Source organism: Tinamus guttatus, unplaced genomic scaffold, assembly GCF_059628265.1.
Source record: "Tinamus guttatus ecotype Peru unplaced genomic scaffold, ASM5962826v1 Tinamus_guttatus_pri_ptg000217l, whole genome shotgun sequence".
NCBI classification, from domain to species: Eukaryota; Metazoa; Chordata; class Aves; order Tinamiformes; family Tinamidae; genus Tinamus; species Tinamus guttatus.
Genome location: NW_028288751.1, coordinates 53,601 through 75,608, shown reverse-complemented (window position 1 = coordinate 75,608; position 22,008 = coordinate 53,601). Strand labels below are relative to the sequence as shown.

General features: G+C 42.0%; 1 protein-coding gene across 1 annotated transcript in view; it reads left to right on the top strand.

The window, feature by feature from the left end:
• Nucleotides 1-18,268, top strand: part of MAP7D3 (MAP7 domain containing 3) — a 38,992-nt gene extending 20,724 nt beyond the window's left edge. Inside the window, exons 7-20 of the mRNA XM_088524908.1 lie at nucleotides 1,103-1,204; nucleotides 3,626-3,724; nucleotides 4,126-4,224; nucleotides 5,295-5,420; nucleotides 7,449-7,594; nucleotides 7,969-8,099; nucleotides 8,661-8,911; nucleotides 12,503-12,638; nucleotides 13,748-13,928; nucleotides 15,057-15,161; nucleotides 15,457-15,510; nucleotides 16,198-16,291; nucleotides 16,462-16,660; nucleotides 17,680-18,268. Coding sequence (XP_088381034.1) covers nucleotides 1,103-1,204; nucleotides 3,626-3,724; nucleotides 4,126-4,224; nucleotides 5,295-5,420; nucleotides 7,449-7,594; nucleotides 7,969-8,099; nucleotides 8,661-8,911; nucleotides 12,503-12,638; nucleotides 13,748-13,928; nucleotides 15,057-15,161; nucleotides 15,457-15,510; nucleotides 16,198-16,291; nucleotides 16,462-16,660; nucleotides 17,680-17,989 — 2,033 coding nt within the window. The 3' untranslated portion in view covers nucleotides 17,990-18,268. The remainder of the gene's footprint in view (nucleotides 1-1,102; nucleotides 1,205-3,625; nucleotides 3,725-4,125; nucleotides 4,225-5,294; nucleotides 5,421-7,448; nucleotides 7,595-7,968; nucleotides 8,100-8,660; nucleotides 8,912-12,502; nucleotides 12,639-13,747; nucleotides 13,929-15,056; nucleotides 15,162-15,456; nucleotides 15,511-16,197; nucleotides 16,292-16,461; nucleotides 16,661-17,679) is intronic.
• The last annotated feature ends 3,740 nt before the right edge of the window (nucleotides 18,269-22,008 follow it).

The following is a 22,008-nucleotide window of genomic DNA, read 5'->3' as shown; positions in this document are numbered from 1 at the left end:
GGTAGACCAAGTTTCAGATTTCATGGAAATGTCAAAATCCTAGTTTGAAAAAAGAGAATTTTGTTTTAAGATACCTCGTGATGTTGGATTCCTGCGCAGTTGGTGTTGCTGCAGCAGGGAAGCTTTCTGCTAAGAGCAGCCACTAGAGGGTAGAATTGCCCTTTGAAAACACCAGATCCAAGACTTACCAGTTTCTTGATGTTTCGGCTCGTTGTCTTCATTCACAAAACATCCTTTTTTTTTTTTTTTTTTTTCCCTTACCTTTGAAAAATACCTGCAAATTCAGCTCTCCATGTCTTAGGCAGCTCCAACAGGGGCCCCGTTCTTCCCCCGTGGGGGCCGTTCTCCTCCTTCACCACACCAAGAGCCTCCCGCTTCCTTGGCCTCAGCCCCACAATCCGGTCCCCACGTCCCATGGCTTTGCTGTTTTGAGGGAGCCCGTGTCCCCTGGTGGTGCAGGGGGCTGGGCTGGGAATGTGCATCAAAAGCAGGGTGCGAGGGCAGGCCTGTCCCTATGGATCCGTGTGTCCTGGCTGCTTCCACAAAGAGCCGCTCCGGCATGCCAGCCAAAGGAAAAGCAGCTGCCTCCGTGGTGAGTAATGCTGCCTTTTCCTTTGGCATGACTTATGCACTAACGAGTTCACATTAATCACCTTTGCTGTCCAGTATGCCAACAAAATCAATTACTTGTGTTTGATATATAGTTTCTTTTGTTTATTGTGCTAGTCTCCACTGCTTTGTGTGCACTGCCCTTCTCTGCTTGTTGAGTTTCCATAGTAACAGATACATGCTTTTCCAAGGCTTTCCCACTTTGGAATAGCATACATCCTGAAAGACCGTTTCTGAAATTAAAAAGCAAATCTTCATCTGGCTTGAGGTAAACTGGACTTAAGTCCAGTAAAATTAGCATACCATTTCTGTGCAGTTTATAACTTGTTCTGATTGGGTCAAGTGAGTTGAAAAACAAATCTGTATTCTCATTAAGCCAAACTGGAAGTAGCTTTCAGGATGTAAATCCTTTCCAAGCTGTCTCAGCGGGATGTGTGGAAGATGCTTCCTCGGGTACGAAGGTGAGTTCTAAAGCAGGCGCTTCTTCACGCAGCCAGCAAGCGGTCCACGTCCACAGCAAACCTCAAACAGGCAGAAGCTGTTGTGAGCAAACGTTTGTCATCGTCTGCAGCACTTCTGAACACTTCTGATCGAAGTAAGTGCTTGTGTGTTTGCTGGTAGCAGGTGAACTGCTCAACCTGTTGTTTGGGGAGGAGGAAGGATGCTCCTCTTCCTCCCTAGCTGTATCTTTCACTTCATATGTTGATCTCAAATGCATTTCATGCAATTTGTTAATCCAGCTTGACTGTTCAGGGCTTTGACCCAGTTGATGTGATCTCTGTTAGAGGAGAAGAGTAACGGTAATGATTGTCGTTCTTTTTTTTCTTCTTTTTATTTCTGTAGTTGTTTTGCTAAAGCCAAATCTTACTGACTGATTGATTCAAAATCATTTCACATAAACCTCAGGGGGTTGCATGCCTTAAATCACACCCTAAAATTCCAGCAAGCTAAAAATAGTCCAAAATATTCAAAATTGACTTATTCTGTTGTAGAATTTCAAATCTTTGATTGTCTTGGTGGAGGGAAATCAGCTTAGTTGCGACATCTTTCCATTAGGCAGGTCCTGTACTCTGTAGACACACACCTCCTCTCTAATATTAGAATTCAGCCACAAAAGAATGCATGAAAATCTCTAACATTGGGTGTGTGGAGATTGTTTTGCCTTGAGCTGGAATCACAGCGTGATTATAGCCATAGAGTGCTGCTCTGGGGTAATTTCCTAGGGTTGTGTATTGTAAGAACTTGACACTGATGGACAAATCAGCATTTCTTAAGCTGTTAGTACATGCTGCTGCTTCCAGACATTCTGAGGTGTATTTTACTCTGCCAGTGGATGTCAAGGAATAGAAATAGCCTTGAATCCAGCTATTCCTTTTGACCTTTTTTTTAATGGGCTTCTGATAGTGTTTTCAAGCCAAAATTTCTCTGTCAATATTTTGTGGCTTCTAGTCTTGTTTTGAATTACAGCTTCAGGGTGGATGAACTCAGGATGCTCCTGACTGCATTGTGTCATATAAAGTGTGCACCACCCAAATAGTTCCAACAAAGATCTAGAGAGATGGGGAGAATCTCTGCCCTTCCCTCTCCCTGGTAAATCTATCCATGTGCTTGTCCACTCTTCCTCCTCTGCTCTCCCTGCCCCCCATTTGTACACAGCTTCTCTTCCTAAAGAGAGGAAATGTGAAACAAAGCTTGTAGGATGCTACATCCAAGTTATTCTGTAAATCCTGGCGATATGCCGTTTCTAAATCCAAAAAATTACAGAAACAAGGAATTGCACTAATCTACTTGTTAAGAAACTTGAAATGATTTGAATTATCATAGATCACTTTAATTTTATCCTGGGATTTCCCTGTGTTAAAATTTCTCCAGTGTTTTAGGAGCTTGCCCATATCCCAGAAGGGTTTGGGTTTTGTTTTTACCCCAAGGATGAAAAGCACTGATAAACTAAGAGCTGTTTTATTTGAAACGAGTTCAGCCAGGGCTCTGCTGCAGTGTCGTGTCAGTCTGCAACCTCTGATCACATTTGCTGCCCTGTAAATATCGCGGACTCGTGCCCGGTGTGTCTGGTAGGGTGTTCAGGGAGCGTGTGTCCATACTGCCGTAGCTGCGGGGCCAGGCTCTCTGACTCCCTGGAGACTTCCTGTGATCTTGCATGATTTTTATATATAATGTGTCTGCAGGGCTGAGCTGCAGGGTATGGGCCAGAGATAGGGCTATAAAGAACAAATTAAGCCACTAACAGAGAAATAAGTCTTTGATTATCAACTAATTGGGATTGCTTCCAAACTTACTGTCTACCTTCAAATTCCTTTGTGAATCTTTAGTCACATTGGAGAAAAAAATGTCGAATGGCCAGAAGGAGAAGATGTTTGGACAGGACTGCAGCTGATCAAGTGGTCGGAATTTAGAGGTTGTCTGGCTGCCTGATGTAGATCATCAACACCAGTTAGAGCGATTCTGTGCTCTTGACCTGGTGCTCAAGAAGAAACTGGCTGGTTGGTAAATGATGGCTAAATTCAAACTATAGGGAAAACACTACTGCAGGATTAATCAAATTCCTTTTGCTGCATGTATGTCTGGGGAAGCAGAGGCACAGAATTTGGAAATGAGAGATATGCTTGTCCTCAGGTCAGTAGAGTATTTCTTCAGCTGTGATCTGTGGCAGTTCTCAGATGACTACTTTGCTTATTGCTTTTTCTTGTACAGAATGTGAGCAATGACCTTTTTAATTACTACATGTATTTAAAAGGACATTAAAAGATGGCCTCAGGAGGTCAAACACAGTCTGTCAAGAGCAGCAGCATCCTGTCTCAGTGATCAGTAACGTATGTGAGGAAGGAATATAAGAAACAGTGCATATAGGGAGTGATTCTTCCCTGATACAGGTATCCTGCTTTGGACGGCTTCATAAATCCATGTGCTGGCTTAGATGTATCTTGGACAAGTGGGGCTGGTGTGAGAAGGGACTCTCTAGGATTTTGCATAAAATTAATCCCTGCACTTTCGTTTCCAGGTACCACAAAGAGAAGTGCCTCATTAAACAGACTGAATAACAAGGTTCCTCTACAGTCTCAGCAGTCAGCACCCAAAGGGTCGCAGGTGGAACAGAAAGGTGCTAGAAACCAGCTTGTTTTGAGAATTGGGAGGCCGTAAAGGGGATATTTGAAGCTGACTTTAAACCATGTCCCAGTTTTGATATAAATGTTTTCATGCAGATTTTACTGCTGTGCTTGTGGTCCAGGCACTTTGACATAAATATTGTTATGCACATTCCAGTATCAGATACTCAATAACTCAGTTTCTATAAACAAGCTTTTTCCTCTGTAAAGTGGAAGGGTGGGAGGAGAGAGGAAAACTAAACTGTTTAGCTGGTGAGAAATTAGTACTTCATAATAAAAGATCAGGAGTTGTAGATGATTTTTTTGACAAAAGAAAAGCATGAGGATAACAATTCAGAAAATCATATATATAAATATCTTGTTAAAAATAATCTCCCTTACGCTTGGTCTCTAGGAGGAACAGAAAAGAAGAGGAGCACATCTTTGAATAGAATGAGTAGTAAACCCCCTTCCACTCCTGAACTAGAAAAAGTGAAAAAGGACGAAAAAACAGGTGTTGTTCTATAAAGCTAAATATTTCTCTTAAAAGCCATTCACGGTAAAGTTTGGGTAGGCTAACTTGCACTAGTTTTCTTTGGTTCTCCAGTTTCTAAAACTTTGTAAGGACTATTAGTTATCTAGTGGTAAAGACAGAATTGTAAATGGTAAAGATTAAATTCCTTGTTTGAACAAAAATTCCTTAAAGAAGAACCTTGAATTGAATTGTGCTGTAAGTAGATAGCAAAATGTCTCTCTGCTCAAACTAAAGAGAAGTATATTTAAAAGTTGATAGACCTGTATATAGCTGTAGTAAAAATGTCACTGTTTTATTCACTTAGGTAAACCTTACACTTTTGCTTTTTAAGCTGTTTTATCATTCAGTTTAAAAGCCACTTCTCTGTTCCTGCTGCTGGCCTTAACTTTGTGCATGCAAATGAAGGAGGAAACCTGTTCCCACTTCAGTCTATTCTCCATTCTTTGTATTCCCCTCTGGATCACAAGTATCTCTTTTCTAGTAACGCTTCTTAAAGTTGGAGTCTAGCAACCTTTCTAATACGTTTTTCCCTTTGAGTTAACCATTCTGAAACTTTCCTTTTCAGCAGCTCTTCTGAACACTCGAAACTACAGCATTCTGCTTCTGAACCTTTGCTGTGTGGGACAATGATGGTGCTGTCCATGTGAATTTGTATGTTCAGATGACACCTGATCATAACCATCTGTTTTGATATGAGGCCTCTTTATTACAGAGCCTTTCATGCTATCTAGAGAAGAAAGCTCTGCAGAGCTGGGTCAAAAATGTTTGGTATTTTGACCAACTTCAGCATAAATCTGTTGTGTGTGTGTCAGTCCTTCCTCACTGAAGCGATCAGCAACCAACAGACAACCAGCACAACATTAGAGATTGCAGAGATTAATTCTTCTGTGTTAGTAGCTTGGATTTCCCCTTTCCATGACCTCAGTATTTTTCTCCTAAAATGTTATGATTTGCAACAACGCTCACAAACCTCCTTTGCTTTTTGCTGCTCGTCTCTGCCATGACATGATTTCACGTTGGCTCCTTTTTGCTTTGTTCCCATGGTTTAGCTCGTCGCGCCCCGGTCAGTCCTCTGGACAGTAGCGTAATCAGTCGCCTCCTCGCCCCCACACAGGCCTCCCTAGCTAGGAGCAAAAGCGCGGCCACGTTGTCGGCTGATGGACAAGACCCCTCAGGTAACAGGAGCACAGCAGAGCCTGCAGTTCTGTTCAGTCGCTCTTCAAGCAGGGAGCTCACGTGCTAGTCACTAACTGTGCTGCTCTTCGGTGGGGATTGGACAGTTAATATATGCTTGTGTATTATTTATGTAATATTTTCTTTGGTCAGCAGTAACCAATTCGTATGCTGTGTTGCATGTTTACTTTCCAAGTCTGTAGAATAATACTGACTTTTAAACTCCAGTGTCAGTTTGCCTGCTTTGCAGATGGCTGAATGCTGGTGTTTTGTTTTGTTTCCTCAACTGACTTAGAGATCTGCATTTGAGCATAGCCTCAAATGAATCTGAGGTTTATTTATCAGAGAGCAGTTGTAGGAAATGGGGAGGGAAAAAAAAGCCAAACATATGACTTCAAAGGAGGCCAAAAGAAATAAGTGCCAGGCCCAGATTTCTTTATGGGGAGAAGCTCCTGCAGGCACGTGGCAAAGGGGCTGCTTTAAAGAAGTGCACGGAGCTCTGAGGCAGCTTCCTCCAGGCTGCGTGTGGACGCAGAGGGGAGACAACCCCCTGTAGAGGAAGCAGAGCTGCCCCTGCGTTGTTGTAGTGCTCCACGCTGAGCTGGTAGGTGCCTGCAGCAGCTCGTGTTGGTACCAGCACAGGGATCTCCACTGCGTATCCCATTGCAAACCCCAGCAGAGGTAATGGGTGACTGCAGCAGTGCTCCAGTAAATATGTGTCTGGCACCACTGTGGAGTCCTTTCTCCTCCTCTTTTGCCTTTCAACCTGCATTCCCAGTTTTTCTTATTTGCTCTTAAGTATATTCCTTCATCTTTATTTTTTATGTTATGCCACTTACCTTGGTCCTTCTTGGTAGCAGTAACATTTCTACACTGCTACCCTTGTGTAGCCAATCCTTTACATTTTTGGTTTGTAGTCAGTAGTTGTGTCTTTTTCAACATCTATCTCTGTGCTGCTTTTATTTTACCATAAATATTTTAATTAATGTCATGTGGGGGAAATACCATCTTTTTCACTGTTACTGACAGCATGTGATTTATTCACTATTGCTGAGTTAAAGATAACTTTTACATTTGTACCAGTTTATTTAGAGGTACTTTCTTCATTTCAGTAGACAGCAACCTGTGCTTTAGCACAAACAATGCAGTTCTCCTTAAGCAAATGCTGTAAGTATAAAAATAAAATGTATTTTCCATAAGAGTGCAGAAATTGAGTGCTAGCATCTGTCACAGTTCATCTGTCAGACTATCAAAAACCAAGCACCTGGTTAGAGAAGTAGGTTTTTACAAATATATATATCCATCTATGATTATCTTAAGAAAATATAATCTCTTACAGTATCTTACTATATGTGAGAGACTGATGCTTAAGATAGCAGAGGTATTTTAGTTTGACAGTTAATTCTTTTCTGATGATCACTTTCTCACACAGCTTCTATTTTGATTTGTTAATGTGAATAAAAGCCACAAATACCTAGTAATAAAGGGATCAGGGAGGAAAAATAGAATAAAATATTGTTGCATAAAGGCTCATTCCACAGGAAGAGCGTGTAAAGTAATTCTCAGATTCCTGTTGTAGTGCTGCCTTGTAACCAGCCCTCGAAAGGAAGGAATTTTCCCCCCTGAACGTGGGGGGAACATTGTTAAACGAATCCCTTTAACATGAAGAACTTGTAATGAAGGTTGCTAGGCCATTAAAGCTGTTCTGAAGTATTGGTGACTAGATGCAGCTTGACTAAAGTGACAAGCAAACTTGGAGATTGTTTGGAAAAGCATTTTATTTTTATATACTCCAAACTGCTGCTTTCAGAGTGGTTTTATTCTTGGTGCTGTTGCTTCCAGAGAACTAATTGTGTGGTGGTGGTGGTGTCTGTGTCCATGACCCATTGCAATGTGCACTTCCTGTGGTGTTTCTCTGTACGATTTCTAACACACACAATCTTTCTCTCTTTTTCCCCTTTCCTTTTTTCCTATTCTTATGCTGTGCACTTGGTTCTCGTTTTGTCTTGTCAAATTCCTAACTTTTATAGAATCTTACCTCTGTCCTCGTTCAGCTTCAGCCAGTTCCATCAATTCCCCAGTCCCAACTCCCAAGGTGCCCGTGCGCAGCCGTAGCATCGACAGATTGAAGTCCACTGTATCCTCATCTGATGCAAGCTCACCTGATTCAACACAGGTTTGTTGAAAATCCACGAGATTTAGTTTTGTATTAACCTGGGCGTTTGGAACAGCTCAGGGTGTGGTCCTGCTCTGTTTTCTTACTGAGATATCCTAGAGCAGTTGTTTGAAAAAAAAATAGTACTAAAATTGGGTTTGAATAATGTGATCCTTGATCTCTAATATCTTAAAGACGTGTTGCTTCCCAGTTACAACTCTTGAATTTTCAATTATTCAAACATATTTACTGGGTCTGTGTTTTAGAACACAAAGAAAATGTATGTGTCATATAGAGAAGTTGTGTGTTTGTTGTGCTAATACCTCACCTGTTTTCTGTATTTAATGTATCCAAGAAAGTGAGTATTATTGTCTTTTTTTAATGGATTTTCTTAGAAGTCAGAGGCAGAAAAGCTGTCCCCAGGTTCTAGGGTGAGACGTCCTCCATCACCATCTGTGTCTGCCCGTAGAAGATCCCCTTCTCCTGCTAATTTGGTGAAGCGTCCTCCATCGCCTTCCACAGCTAGGTATGCGTCGTGGTTACGTATTTTTTAGCTTATCTAGCTAAAATGAAGGTTACTTTCTGTCTCGGACAACTGTGCTGTTAGAACTCAGACAATGTACCCAAGGCTGCATTCATGTACGTAAGGACTACACTTTGTCCAATTTCTCTTCCATACTAGGGACACAGCTCTTGGGCCTTCATCTCTTCGGTGCAGACAAAATATATCCTGTTATTTTCATATGGTCTGTACATTGAAGTAGGATTGTGCAAGATTTCACTTAAGTCAATCAAAATGCATCAGTTTAGGAAGCTACTTGGGTTGGAACCAAACTGTTTGTTCTTGATGTGGAATAAAGGGAGGTCTGTGCTAGCAGACCGGTTTTAAAGTTAGCCCCCCCCAAGGACTTAGTCCAGGTGCCCAGAGTATTTTGAAGTCCTGTGCTGTGAGGAAGGAATTTGCACATTTGTGGCCTTATTTTTAAGTAAGATACATAATACAAACTGACCAAAGTTGACCACTGTCTGAAGGTTGTTGTTTGAGATTTGCAGTGTTATCCCTGAAGAATATTCTTTATTTCAGCAGACAAAATCAGAAGACTCGCCCGCTTTCACCTAGCATATCAAAGCAGAGGCCACCATCTCCCACTCCAGTCTCCAAGCCAGCGCCCATCCAGCGCCCACCTCTCACGCCAGGTGTAATAAACTTTACCAAAAAGAAAACTGAAGCAGAGAACAAACCAAAGGATAAGAGCGCAGAAGGAGCAGGGCAAGAGCAAGGTGCTTCACCAGCCTCAGACAAGGATGCAGTAGCTCCTGCCGCAAAGACCAAAGAAGGTGAGTGTTTCTCAGTGACTGATCTACCCAAGACTTCTCCAGTGTATGCTAGGACTGGTGAAGTCAGACCAGTAGAGTTTAGGGTGTCTGAAGGTAGAAGCTGTTTGTTGCTGATTTCTTACTGAAATGAGTGAGAGAAGGTTAGTAGTGAGTTTATTCCATTTGGAGATCCAAGATTTATGTCAGTAGCTTTTAGTTAGTTAGCTTTTTAGCGCAGTTACACTGTAGCTTAAGAAAGTAGAAGTCCTCTTTGCCTTTTGGACTGCTGAAGTTTCCTGTTTTCCTTTTGGACTTTTAGATATCCTAGCTGAGAGTCCTAGCTCAGGTTTGCAAAGCCAATAAATATACAGAGTTTTGTTCCAGTTGGTAGTTCTTAAAATTTTATACAGACTTGCTTGGAGGAAAAGGTCAGCTATAATACAACACAGCTTAAAAGCCAGTTTTCAGGAAGCCAGCAGTCTGCGTGGGTCTCCATTGCAGGTAGTGTGTGATGTTTGGTGCCTCAGGAGGTGGTCGGTGCGCGGGTCGTGCCGAGGCCTGGCCGTGGTGGGGTGTGGGGAGCCCTGCAGCAGAGAAGCACTTGGTTTCCTGGTCCTTTCCATGGAGCCAGGTAAACACAGTGCCCATCCCTCATGCTGGAGGAACACGCTCTGCCTCCTCCAGAACAGCATCTGGGAGAGGCCTCTGGGGAGGCCTTGCAGGCACTTCTCTGTGGAGAAGATATAGGGGAAACTTAGCAGGAAAGAGAGATCTCTGGAGTTTAAACTGCAGGCAGTCCTGAGGGCAGGTAGGTCGAACATGTGCTCGCTGCGTGTTGCTGCACGTGCAGTTCCTTTTGTGCATTCCCCAGCTGGTGCAGCCGTGTGTGGCTGCTGTGGCTCTCCCGAGACACTGCTCACTGTTGGATTGAAGCACTTTTGGTCTGTTGTGAAGCACTTTTGGTCTGTTGTGAAGCACTTTTGGTCTGTTGTGAAGCACTTTTGGTCTGTTGTGAAGCACTTTTGGTCTGTTGTGAAGCACTTTTGGTCTGTTGTGAAGCACTTTTGGTCTGTTGTGAAGCACTTTTGGTCTGTTGTGAAGCACTTTTGGTCTGTTGTGAAGCACTTTTGGTCTGTTGTGAAGCACTTTTGGTCTGTTGAAGAGCCCCTTTGTGGTGCGGCTCCTGGAGCGTGTGTTCCTCTGGAAGGCAGCCTACCTGTGTAGTCACGTGCCAGTGTTTCTGTGAGCTCACATACCCATCTTCAGTCCTCATTCTTCTCTGCAGTCCAGCGTCCTTCTCTCCCTGTGTACATTACTGCAATAAATGTCTTGCATGCCTCGGAGGGCACAGTCACAGTCAGTGTCATCACTTGGTGAAAGCTGCCATAACAATCTATCCTATTCCTGTATCTTCCACTTGTTTTAGAACAGATGTCCGTGTTCCTTGGGTGCCTTGCCTGGCTCTTCTCCACACTGACTTCTGGACTGTATTAATCCAATTTATCTGTTTCCTTTTTATTCTGTTGCTGGTGTCTGAGTTGTTTGTGGTTTGTAATGGTGCTGGGTGAAGCTCTTTTTCTTTTGGCATATACAGGGTAAAGAAATAGTGGCCTTGTTGTTGAACCTGGAGATGATTTGGTTTAACTCTCTGAGCATTTTAATACAATGGAATATTGCTGAGTGTTTCACATGTGAATGTAGAGCAAAACTTCTGTTCTTAAAAAGTTTAATATATTTTTCAAGGCACACGACGAGCAGGAAATAATGATGGACATCTGTAGGCATTTCACCTTGTGAGCTGGTGCAGTACCATATCTTGAAAGCAAAGCACGGCAGCAAATGGCGAATTGGTGTTAGGTCTTGCAGGCTCAGTGTATGGAGCTTTGTGTACTTAGATCTTCATATCATCTCTTTTTCCTCAAACAACTTGATTGCCAGTTGCTGCCAGACAGCAATCAAGTCTCTTTGTCTTGTTTTTTGTGTGTCTTTGTACAAAAATATGCCATTCTGCAGTAAAACATTTTGTATTTTTCAGTGGCTCGGAGCAGTTGTCATTTGTGGCAGCAGCCTTTCGTGGCTTCTCTGAGAGTTAAAAGGCTTGTTTTGACTTAAAACATAGGAAATGCTCCTTCATGAGCTCTCACCTTATGCATGATGATAGGTAATAAACATAGATCTATCTTGGAGCCTCATTTTTTTTTGTATCTAGCTAGAGAAGGCTTTGGAATAGGTAAATGTGCATATATGACTTGCATTAAAATGAGTTAGAACCTTCTCACTGTCAGAGAGACGACTGTATGCAAGCCTGCTTGTGTTTTTATGGTCAGAGTGAAAAATAACAGTCCAGGAAGGAACTGGCACTGTCTTCTTGCACAGCAGATAACATGGAATATTTTTTTAAAGCCTTGGGAAAAATTACAGCTTTTTGAAAGAAAAGGAGGACGTTTTTGCCTCTTCACAAGTCTCAAGTCTTGTGCAGGGTCTGCTAGGGTTCTCATAGCTGCAAAGGGCTGGATTTTCCTGCACAGGGAGGAGAAGGAGGATTAGTTGTGACCGAGTTCAATTTGAAGTGGCTGGATTTTTGTTTGTAGCAACGTGACTGTGTTTTTGGCCCGGTGGGAGCGTTCGTGGTGGAGCAGTGCCGCTGTTCCAGCGCGGGGTGAGCGTAGCCCTTAGTGCAGGGCTGCAGGACGGGCTGCAGGCAGCGGCGCCGCAGCCTGGGCTGCACGGAGCCGTTCTGGGTCTGCTGTTCAACATCAACGTACCTAAGGACAACGCTGGGTGCTGAGTGACCGTCCTTAGGTCAGAAGCTAAACAGTGGATCAAACCCTGGTGTCATTGTTCAGTGAAATTACCTTGCCTGAAGGCTTTACAGATGCTATGCAAAGAGGTATGTGCCAATTTGTGAAATATTACAAAGAAGAAAGCAGGTCCCCACCAGCATTCTTGTGTTATTGCTCTGCTGGTATCAAGAGCTAGTTCTCTAATATATTCTCCGAATATTCAGGTGCTCAGTTCTCCAGTCACATTAAGCAAGTTACACTTCCAGGGAGTGGGAATAGCTTGTAAAAATCAAGGGTTTGATGTGGAAATGTGATATTGCTGAATTTATTAGAATGTTCTTTCACAGCCAGACAAAATGGTGATTATTGGCACCCTAAGATTTCCTGTAAATATAAAAGCCATGGTGTTAATGTTGTGAAACTAGAGGAGAAATTTTAACCAGCCTATTTTCTCTTTGTGCTCCTGGGTGTTTGCTCACTTTTATTAGAAGGAAAAAAAAAAAAAGTATTTTCTGAAGCTTTTTTTTCCAATGTTAATTCCTTTTAAGTGTTCTAGAGTAAAAGTGTCTTCTTAGAAATATGTGTTATGGTGATTTTAGAACATCTTTAATTGTATTGCCTGAAAAGTGGGATGCGGTGGCTTTGTGTTCATCTCTGCCGGGCTGCACCTTTGCTCCTGTGGGCCTTTGCATACAGGGTGCACTTGCTGAGGGATCAGTACTGATCTGGAAGATGATGGGGCATTTGACCAAAAGAAAGATGTCGTGTCACATTTAAATTTTAAATTGCTGGAGCTTTTTTTAACAGCAGTTTCTTTTAAACTTTGCAGAATCAGGTAGCAAAACTATAGCAGGGACCACCACAGCTGAAGAAGCTGCAAAAATCTTGGCAGAGAAACGACGTCTAGCACGGGAGCAACGAGAGCGTGAAGACCAGGAAAGAATTCAGAGACAGGAGGAGGAAAGGTAACAATTGGGAGAAAGAAATGGTGCCTTTTCTGGTGGGGCATGGCTTTAGATACATATATATTCCCTAAGCATTAGCTCGAGATCCTGTAGATGTTACTGCAGTTCCTGAGACGGCGGACTGGTACCAGCGTCATTTGAGATGGGAAAGGCTGTTGTGTATAAAATTAATAATATATCTAAGTGCGTATATAATGCATGGTCACCGTGCCAGTAGCTGCTCCCTTTTCCTTCTGGTAAACAGTGATGCTTCATTTCAAATCTAGAATGTGCATTTTTTTCATCGTTTGTATTTGGTTTGTTGCCCTAAGGTATTCAAACATTCTATTTTAAATCATCCTTTGACAAACTCGGGTAGTGGTTTTATGTTAAAATATATCTGACTTTAGGGATCCTAAATCTGGATCAGAAAATGTAGCAGCCAAGTAATTCAAAGCAATAAACGAGAGAACTTTTGGTTTGCCACATAAGAAGTCATTAAAAATAAGTTAACTTCCTAACTGTGTGTTCTGTTGTAGTTCAGGCATCACTTTTCTGTGCTGCTCTGAATATCAGGGAATATCAGATACTGTCTGTTTTCCAGACATTGGTATAAAGCTATCATAAACTTGTAGATAATCTTCTATGGATGTTTTGTCAGAAATGTGCTGTCATGCCCATACTGGATGAGGTCTGATCTGACAGTGCAACCTCCAGTATGATATCTGTGGAACAAAGGCCATGGAAAAAAAACAGAAAATCTGTCTTTTAGAAAATCTGACTAATTTTGTGTTTGACAGTGATTAAAAAGTTTGTTCATCTCAGGAATGCTGATAGTATTTCTTAAATAGTTGTCTCGTAATCCAGTTCTCTGTCAAATGTTCCATTTTTGGAACAGCTGGCATTGGACTTGACTTGACAGCAAAGAGCATTTAAACACTTGGAGATAGTTTCTTCCAAGTTGCTTGTTTTTCTCCCTTTGACTGATCTAGATAGTGAGATTTGTAAATACACACCAGAACGTATGTTGATGCTTTTAAACTTTGACTTTCTTGCTTCCTCGTCTGTTACATGTGCATGTACACTTGAAAGTAAGTAACAGTCAGTAATCTGTATTTTGGAAACGCTAGAATCAGAGAAGAAGAAATGGCCAAGAGAGCAATTGAAGAAAAAGCACGACGGGAAGAGGAGCTTCGCAGACTGGAGGAGGAAAGAAGACTGGCTCATGAAGAGCAGCAGAGACAGGCTGAGGAGGAGAGGGTTCGCCGGGAGCAGGAGGAGCAGGAAAAGCTTGCAGAGCTTCAGCAGCAGGTCTGCTATCGTAGACATCCCTGTGTTTCTTGTGCACACTGCTGACGTGGTTCCAAGGGGCTCATCTTCTTTTTGTTCTATAGAACAGTTTTGTCAAACCTCTGTCAGGAGCAATATGAGCAGAGTTCATCCTGTGAGTGATGGGAGATTGATTACAGAATGTCTTGAAGTCCCTTTCTTTGCCTTATTTTGTGTGATTTTTTTTCCCAATATTTGATAAATACAGGACTGGACAGAAGCAGATTTTTTTAAATCCATCTGTGACCCTATTTTACGTACAAGAGACACAGAGACCTGTAACACTTTTGCACTGCTCTCGCTTTCCCAGCTTACTGCTTTGACTTATAAGAGAGGGGTCTTTCTGGAAAAGGCAATCTAGCTTGCTCTGATTTTGTTAAATTAAAGATCTGTAGTGTTTCCACGTCTGCTGTTCCAGTTGCTATGTAAAGTCTTCCACAACTAAGATCTGTTTACCTTTGCAAAGCCATTCCCTGCAAAGTGAAGGAAGTTATGCTTTCTAAAGTGGATTTTTTTGAATTAGATTAATTTTGAAAATCAAAGGAGTTTTACAGTGAAATTACTTCCACTTAGAGCTGTATCTTGTGGATTGCATCCACATGTGTGTCTGAACTTCTGTTTACAAGCTTGCTTATGCTTATAAAAATTACTCAGACAGTATTCCCTATCTCCTTCTCTTCTTTCCAGTCATCCTGGAAAAGAAGAGTAAGATATTCACTGCCAAGTATGTTGATAGTAATATCTGACTGCCAAGACTTTTTAAATGAACCTTGCCACATTTAGCATATAATTGCTGTCCTGTTGCTTCATAAAATATCCTTCTTCGGCAAATCTTCATCTTGATCTTTGAACCATGAATAGCTCAACAACAACCAGAGTATTTGCATAAGCTTAGTAGTTCCACTGTTTCCTTTCAAAACATTTTCTTTTAGTAATAGGTAATTAATGTCAGTAACAGGATAGCTGCCATTTACCTGCAGTGTTTGGTAAAACTAAAGGAGAGATTGTCTGAGAGTCCTGTCTGTGTTGAGCAAGGATCTTTGCAACAGCTCTGCTTTTGATTCCTGAGAATGAGTTGTGCACTTGATGCAGTTCTCTGTGTTATTTCAGAGAGAAGAAGCCGAAGCAAAAGCCCAGGAAGAGGCTGAGAGACAGCGGCTGGAAAGAGAGAGAATTATGCAGCAAAACATGCAGGAAAGGCTTGAAAGAAAAAAGGTGTGCTGAATTGCAAGCAAAAAAATATTCTTGACCTAAAATAATGGTTGGGATGTTAGTATTAAAGCAAGCTGGTCTAAATAAACTGAATGGGTAAGCTGTCTCAGATGTATCTGAGTAGAAACAACATGTTTTGGGGGAGGAAAAAGGAAGCCAATTCTGGTCTATGAGCTTTAAAATTGCTAAAATAGTAAATTTATGAAATATGAAATATTTTTGATACTTGGTGAAAATTTAAATCAGAAAGCTGAAATACAAAGTTCTATATCACAAATATTTTTTTCCATTTTAACAGCGAATTGAAGAAATAATGAAAAGAACACGAAAATCGGATCAAAATGAATCAAAGGTACTTGCTTGTTTGGCTATATTTAGTGACACAGAGTGGGCTCGTAGAGGTCCACAGCTGTGATGCACTTTCCTTCCAGAGAAGGCCATACCGTGTGTCTTGCTGTCCTCTGTCATTCTGCCATGAAATGAAATGACTTCCATGTGAAGTGCAAGGGTCTGGTACAGTAATTTTCAGTAGCTTTCCATTAGCCATGAATCTTCCCACCACAACCTTTTTTTTTTTTTTTTTTTTTTTTTTTTTTAAGTGGTATCCTTTCTGCTTCTCCTTTTGGTTATTTGTTTCCTCTGAGAACTTAAAAGATTCCTGGCGTCATATATTTTCTTAAAGCAAATCCTAGATGTTCCTTGGGCTTGTAGGTCTGTTCAAAATGCAGACCCAAGTCTTCATATAGCTTAAAGTCAGTAAATATGTAGAACAACCTTGGAGAGATGCAAAAAGAAAGAACTCTGGAGTAGCTGTTATGTCGGGTCTGGTTTAGCTGGACTTGCTGTGGGGCAACCCGAGAACGGAGTATTGACTTTGCCAGCCCTGTTAGTTGATGTTCTGTCCCAGCTAGTGTTGTGGCCCGTAGCCTAGTGTGGCCTTCCTGCTGGTCATGAAACAGCCTTTGCAGGAGCTGCAGTTGAGCCATTTCTGAACTGCTAAACTGCAGTGAACTTTGTGAATAACACTTGGGGAATTCAGTTGCAGAATGAAGAGAAGTCTGCCTCCGAAGTCATCGAGGGAGAGGATATTGAAGAGGAGGAAGAGTTGGGTCTTGAGAAGAGTGATGAACCAGGTAAGGAACCTTGCTGAGTCAGATCTGAGTGGTAGTCGGTGTTTCAATGATGTTTAATCATTGTTGAAAGTGTCTCTGAGTATTGTAATAGTCTGAGCACACAGGTCCAGAAGTTCCCCTGAGGCTCTCTGTTCAAATGTGGTATAAATCATCCCTCCTTTTTCCTTCAGGAAAGCTAAATGGTGTTGGCTTGCCCCAGGAAGTCAAGCAGGAGTCAGAAAGTTGTTCAGAGATTGCATACAGCTTGACCTCTACAGAATCTGAGGTCCCAGATGGATTCGAATTGAAGCCCAGTGAAGTATTTATGAATGGAAGTGACTTGAAAAGTGATGAGGGATCTCTGCTTGTTACTGAATTAAAGGATTCCAGGTGAGTCCGTGTACATGGTTGTTTTGCTCTCGGAGCAATTATCTGTCATGCAAGAAATCCCTCTCTGTGCTTCTATAAAATTTAGTACTGTGCATTGCATTAAGTTTTGCACCCTACTAGCTAGGGGTATTTCTCTGGCTTGCTCCAGGCATGCTGTCCATTTACTGCTTCATGTAGAGGCAGTTAGTTCAGGATACTTAGTGCCAACTTTAGATGGCACCTTGTTAATAATAGCGGCTTTGCTAAAAAATGAGGCAGATCCAGCAACACACCAGTGTTACTGCTTGTAAAAAGAACAGGCAGTGACTTGAAATCTTTTCCCTGGAAACTCCTGGCAGTTCATTTCCTAAGAGAACGTTAAACAAAGGAGAGGTGGACAGAACTGAAAAGTAAGAATAATCTACAGAAAGCTCTTGAACAGTTTCAGTTGTGCTGAAACACCAGATACAACACAAAAGCTTCCCTTAATGGGCTTTTTTTAAAAAATATTTCAAATTTTATCTCTTTAGACATAAAGCCTTTCCATCTAATACTGGAAGAAATTGTCTTCTCATGCTTATTCCGTTTGCTCGTCTAAATGCCAATGATTTAGAAGAGGCAGTGTGGACTCTTTTTTAAAATGATGATAAATTAATGTCATTCCTCTAGTGATGGAATACAAAGACATTTCCATTATTTTCTTAAGAATGAATGAAAACCGACCATTGATTTGGATATGGATTGCGAATGTTTAAGTATAACTTGTATTCTGAGACTCAATTTTGGTTCAAAAAAGTCTAACCAGAAAAACAGTTGTTCACTATTAAAATAGGAATTTAATAACCTTTAAACTTGTTGTTTTTTTTGTGTCAAATTTCTGGAGTGAGCTCTTGCTTGAGAGCTATTAATGTAGTAAAAAGTGCGTTGTTGAGTCGTTCTTCCCCTCTGGCTCCTGGGGAGGAAATCTCATGTAACTGCTCTAAAGAGTCTAAAGATTAAATATCCTGGTATTTTAATAAAATTATCCATTCTCTTTCTAGCCATCCTGCAAAAGAAATGATTGTTGATGACTCAGTAATGTCGGATGTTAATGAAGCTGTTCATACGGTTGGACTTATTCAGAATCTTAATGGAAAATCCAGTTCATGGACTTTTGAGGAGTTTATTGACGTTGGAATGCATTCCAAGTCAACCAGGCTGAGTTCGGACAGCATCCCTGCTGATAACTGTAATCAAAACTTGAATGATGCTGCTACAATTCCTTCTAGTCCTAAATTGGTATTTGAGGAAGATGGTGCAGGGAACCCATTGACCAAACCTATAGATGCTTCATCAGGTAATCCAAGCTGATTTCCTCCTCTATCTCCTCCTCTGCCTAGGTAATTCACTTTCTTGCAATTTACTCTCCTTGCCTTAACTTCAGCTTCTTATTTTCAAGGCACTTTTCCGCAGTGTGTAGGCTGGAAAGAAAGCTCTGCCTTTAGTGCTTGTAACTTGCATTCTGTCACTATGAGTCACCACCCGATGCCTTCTTAGGGACCTGCTTTATACTGTGGCTAAAGCCCAACATTAAGGCTTTTCCAAAGACACAACTAAATGCCCATGAAGCTCCTGTAGCTCTCACCAGCACTCAAGCCCCTCTCTCATATTTTAGGCTTCTTCTGAAATGTCTTAAATGACACATGTGACTTTTGAAGATGCTAGCAGTTTAGCAGGTGTCTGATGTAGCTCTTGCAGACCTGGCTGCTCTCCCCTCTGCTCCTAGGCTTGTTGTCTAACTCTTGATGCTGAGCTTAGGAGGGCTCTGCAGGGTGGTAGCTGTCCTTCCCACTGCTGTGGAATGGCCTTTCCCTGGGCTGCCGGGTGTAACCCCCTCCTCAGGTTACCAGAGCCGGTTTGGTTGCGTTTTGGGCACGTTTTGGGCGCAGCGGTGGAGCTGAATGTCCTGCAGGCCGCGGGGCCGCCTCTGCGGCCGCCTCCAGGTCACACCCAGAGGCTGGTGCAGGACAGGGCCGTGTCCAGGGGGGCTCCCCTGTCCAGTGTCCATAAGACTCAACCATCCCTCGCGTTGGAGCTAACCCTGAACGGACGTGCTCACAGCAGGAGATCTCTGTCCAGGAGATAAATGACTGCGTGAACAGTTGAATGATAGTGAAACAACAGGACTTGCTCTCCAGGTTTCCCTCAAACCATCTGTAGCACCTTTTCTGATTAAAGTGTAGCACTTTTCTAGACTGAACTGTTTCCTGCGTCTCCTCTGTCGCTGCGCGTCCTGCTCGTCATGGTCTGTCCTATGGGCACGGCCTCCCTGGGCCCTTCTCAAGGCCGGGCTGGGGGGAGAGCAACGGACCTGGTGCCGCGGGTCACTCTAACCAAAATCAGTGACTTGCTCGCGGGAAGGCGTGTTGCATTGTAGTTTTGCACTTGAATATGTTTTGAGATCGTATTATATAAGAACTATGTACACAGCTTCAGGAACTAACACTCATATGTTAGAAAAATGCTACTGTGCTGGTTTTTTTAAGTAACAAGTAGTTCTGTGCTTGCTACCTGGAGGTAGATTGACATCAGTGATAGACTTAGGTGGAATACAAACAGTTATGATGGTTAAATGCTTTCTTTTCTTTGCTCTTTGGACAGAACTGTGAACACTAGAGACCTGGAAATATTCTGATTGCACTTCAGTAATCCAGTGTTTTATCAAGTACCGAAGGCCTTGTTTTGAAAAGCTGCTTGTTTACCTTTACCCATCTTCAAGCTTGCAAAAAAACCCACCAGGGGAGGGATAACAAAACTCCTAGATTTGCACCTTGAAAACATTTCAGGGAGACTCTTTTTCCTGTTGCTCCTTTTCTATTTGTTTAGTTAAATGTTGAATAAGAATTTCTTGTTTAAGTATAACTTGATTCCCTTTTCCAGACTTTCTGTTTGAGTCCTTTTATTTTCGCATCGCTCTACTGTACAGCAGAGTGTCCTGGAGGCTTCCCAGGTAGCTACTGGCCAGATTTTGCATATTCCAAAAGAGGCACTTAATGAAATAAAAGACTCATTCAGTGCATGTTCAAACTGAACTCCATTAGTAACGGTCTTCTGAAAAACACCGTAGGCGTGTTGGTTCAAAAAATATTTTAAAAGGCAAAATTATCTTCAGTTTTGAATTGCATAGAAAAATTTCTTACTTCCTAACAAGAAGATATTAGCAGTTTCAAAAAGCAGTACTGTACCATCACTAATATGTTTTAATCTATTGGAAAACATAAAAACATTTTACAGCATATGCACTAATATGTTACAAAAATGTTGATGCCTAGACATGTTTGTCATAGTGCAGTTTAAAAGTTGTCACACTCTTACAAATGTTTTCCTTTTGAGTTACATATTTAAGTTTATCTATACTCATGTAAGTATTATTTTATTGTGTACATAACAGTATTAGAACATTGAAGTCATGTTTTGTTCATGTTAATTATTCTAAGTGTTCCTGTGCTAGCTTCATAACAGTGGCTGCAAACTGCATATGCATTTCCCTTCCTCTGAAGTCTGCCTTGAGTCTCTGTTTAACCTCGACTTGCCTGCTTTTTACAGCACGAGGAGGTTAACTGTACGTCCTCTGAGAAGTGGCTGCTGTTAAAAGTAATAATGCAGCCTCCTTCTTATGGCTTCCGTAACAGAGAGATTGAATAAATGATTAAAGAATCGCTGTCTCAAATCCTACCAAAGCCATTGGCTGATCCTTCAAGGCAAGTGAACCGTCCCAACGGCGGCTGCGTTTCCAGGGTTCAGGTGCAGACGTTTTTGCTGTTTAGCTGTGTTCTCTCCTCACCGCCACGGGTGCAGGAGGAGCCCCCCGGCCGCCTCACCCTCGGCGTTTGCTCCTCGCAATGCAGTAGAACTGTTTTAGACTTAGTGCCTTAGGTAAAACAACTGTATTTTTATATGATAGCTGCTTCGTTCGGGCAGAGACAATCATTCTAACAAACCAGATGCTGATACTTTCTTTTTTCCTGTGCAGATACTATTTGTTGACAGGTCTGTTACAGCTCTGTGTAAATATGTGCGCGCTGTTAATAAACTTTGCAGTTGAACAATGCTTTATTTCTGTAGTACTAAACGTCACCTACCAGGAGCCTCCAGGTCCTTGCGGGGCTGACGTGCCCTGAGGTGCCTCCAGTGCTGCTCCCACCGCTCCGCACACCGCAGATTCCCAAAACAAGGAGCCTCTTTTGCAATTGTGTGGCCAGAAAGGTAGTTGTATTAACACACTGTGGTTGTCCTGCCTATGAAATTCTTGTTACTGTAATATTCTTAAAGTGAAAAGTGAGTTTAAGTCTTTCCCTTTTACATGTACAGCCAGCACGCTGTACGGTTTAACGTGCTCCAGGACTAGAGTGGTGGCTCTCGGGAACACAGCAAGATGCTGCCTCTTGTTTTACTTGGGAGAGGTATTTGTTTCTACCAGGTGCTTGTTACTGAACAGGAACAACCGCAAACCATCCAGTTTGCCAATATTTCTGTTTGGTAGCAGCTGATGCTGTGAAGAAAATCCTTAAAGCAGAGCTAGGGCGGTGAAGGGCAGTGGAGGTGGGTGCAGACAGGGGTTGTACCTGTCTTCTGCAGAGGGCTCGTTCACACAGCCCGTTCCTAGCCGATGGTCCCGAGTCAGTTACAGGAAAGGGAAATGATCCATGGAAATTGCTGGGCTGCTCCTCAGCTGTTTCAGGGCACTGTGGCAGGGCCCCTTACCCTGCCCGGGGGAGGATGGAATCGGAACTGGTCTCCCTAGCTCAGCCCTAAGAGCTGTCGGTCATGTAAGTTGGTGAAATGAAAAAAAAAAAAAACAGTTTTCCAGACTGTAGGACTCCAAACAAGCACTAGTCTTACTTTTATTAAATCATAAAACATATACTGATATCATAGGAGAGCTATGATTGCCTGAGCTATTTTAAGGCACTTCTAAATGCGAGTGCATTTTGGTATAGTTGAAAGACTTACTTCTTACTAATGGATTAGTAATTGCTTATAGAAAACCTAATTTAAACAGTGATGTAAAAAAAGCTGGTGAGCAAAACTTTTGGACACACCATGCAAAAACCCAGATTAAAACGGGAGCTAACTAAAGCTAAATCATACTGTCAAAAATATTATATGTAAGATGAAAATGTTATTATATGTAAGACAAAGCCCATTCCATATGCTTGCTGCAACTCAATGGGTAAGATAATATCAGGTATTTGCTATTGACCTGCTGTTACTTGTGTGATGTATGTGATGTACTGGTACTGTAAATGCATAATAATAGTCTTCTCATCCAGATGCAAGGTGCTGACTTGTGCATGCCTTGTCAAACCCAATTCATTTAAGTGTCAAGC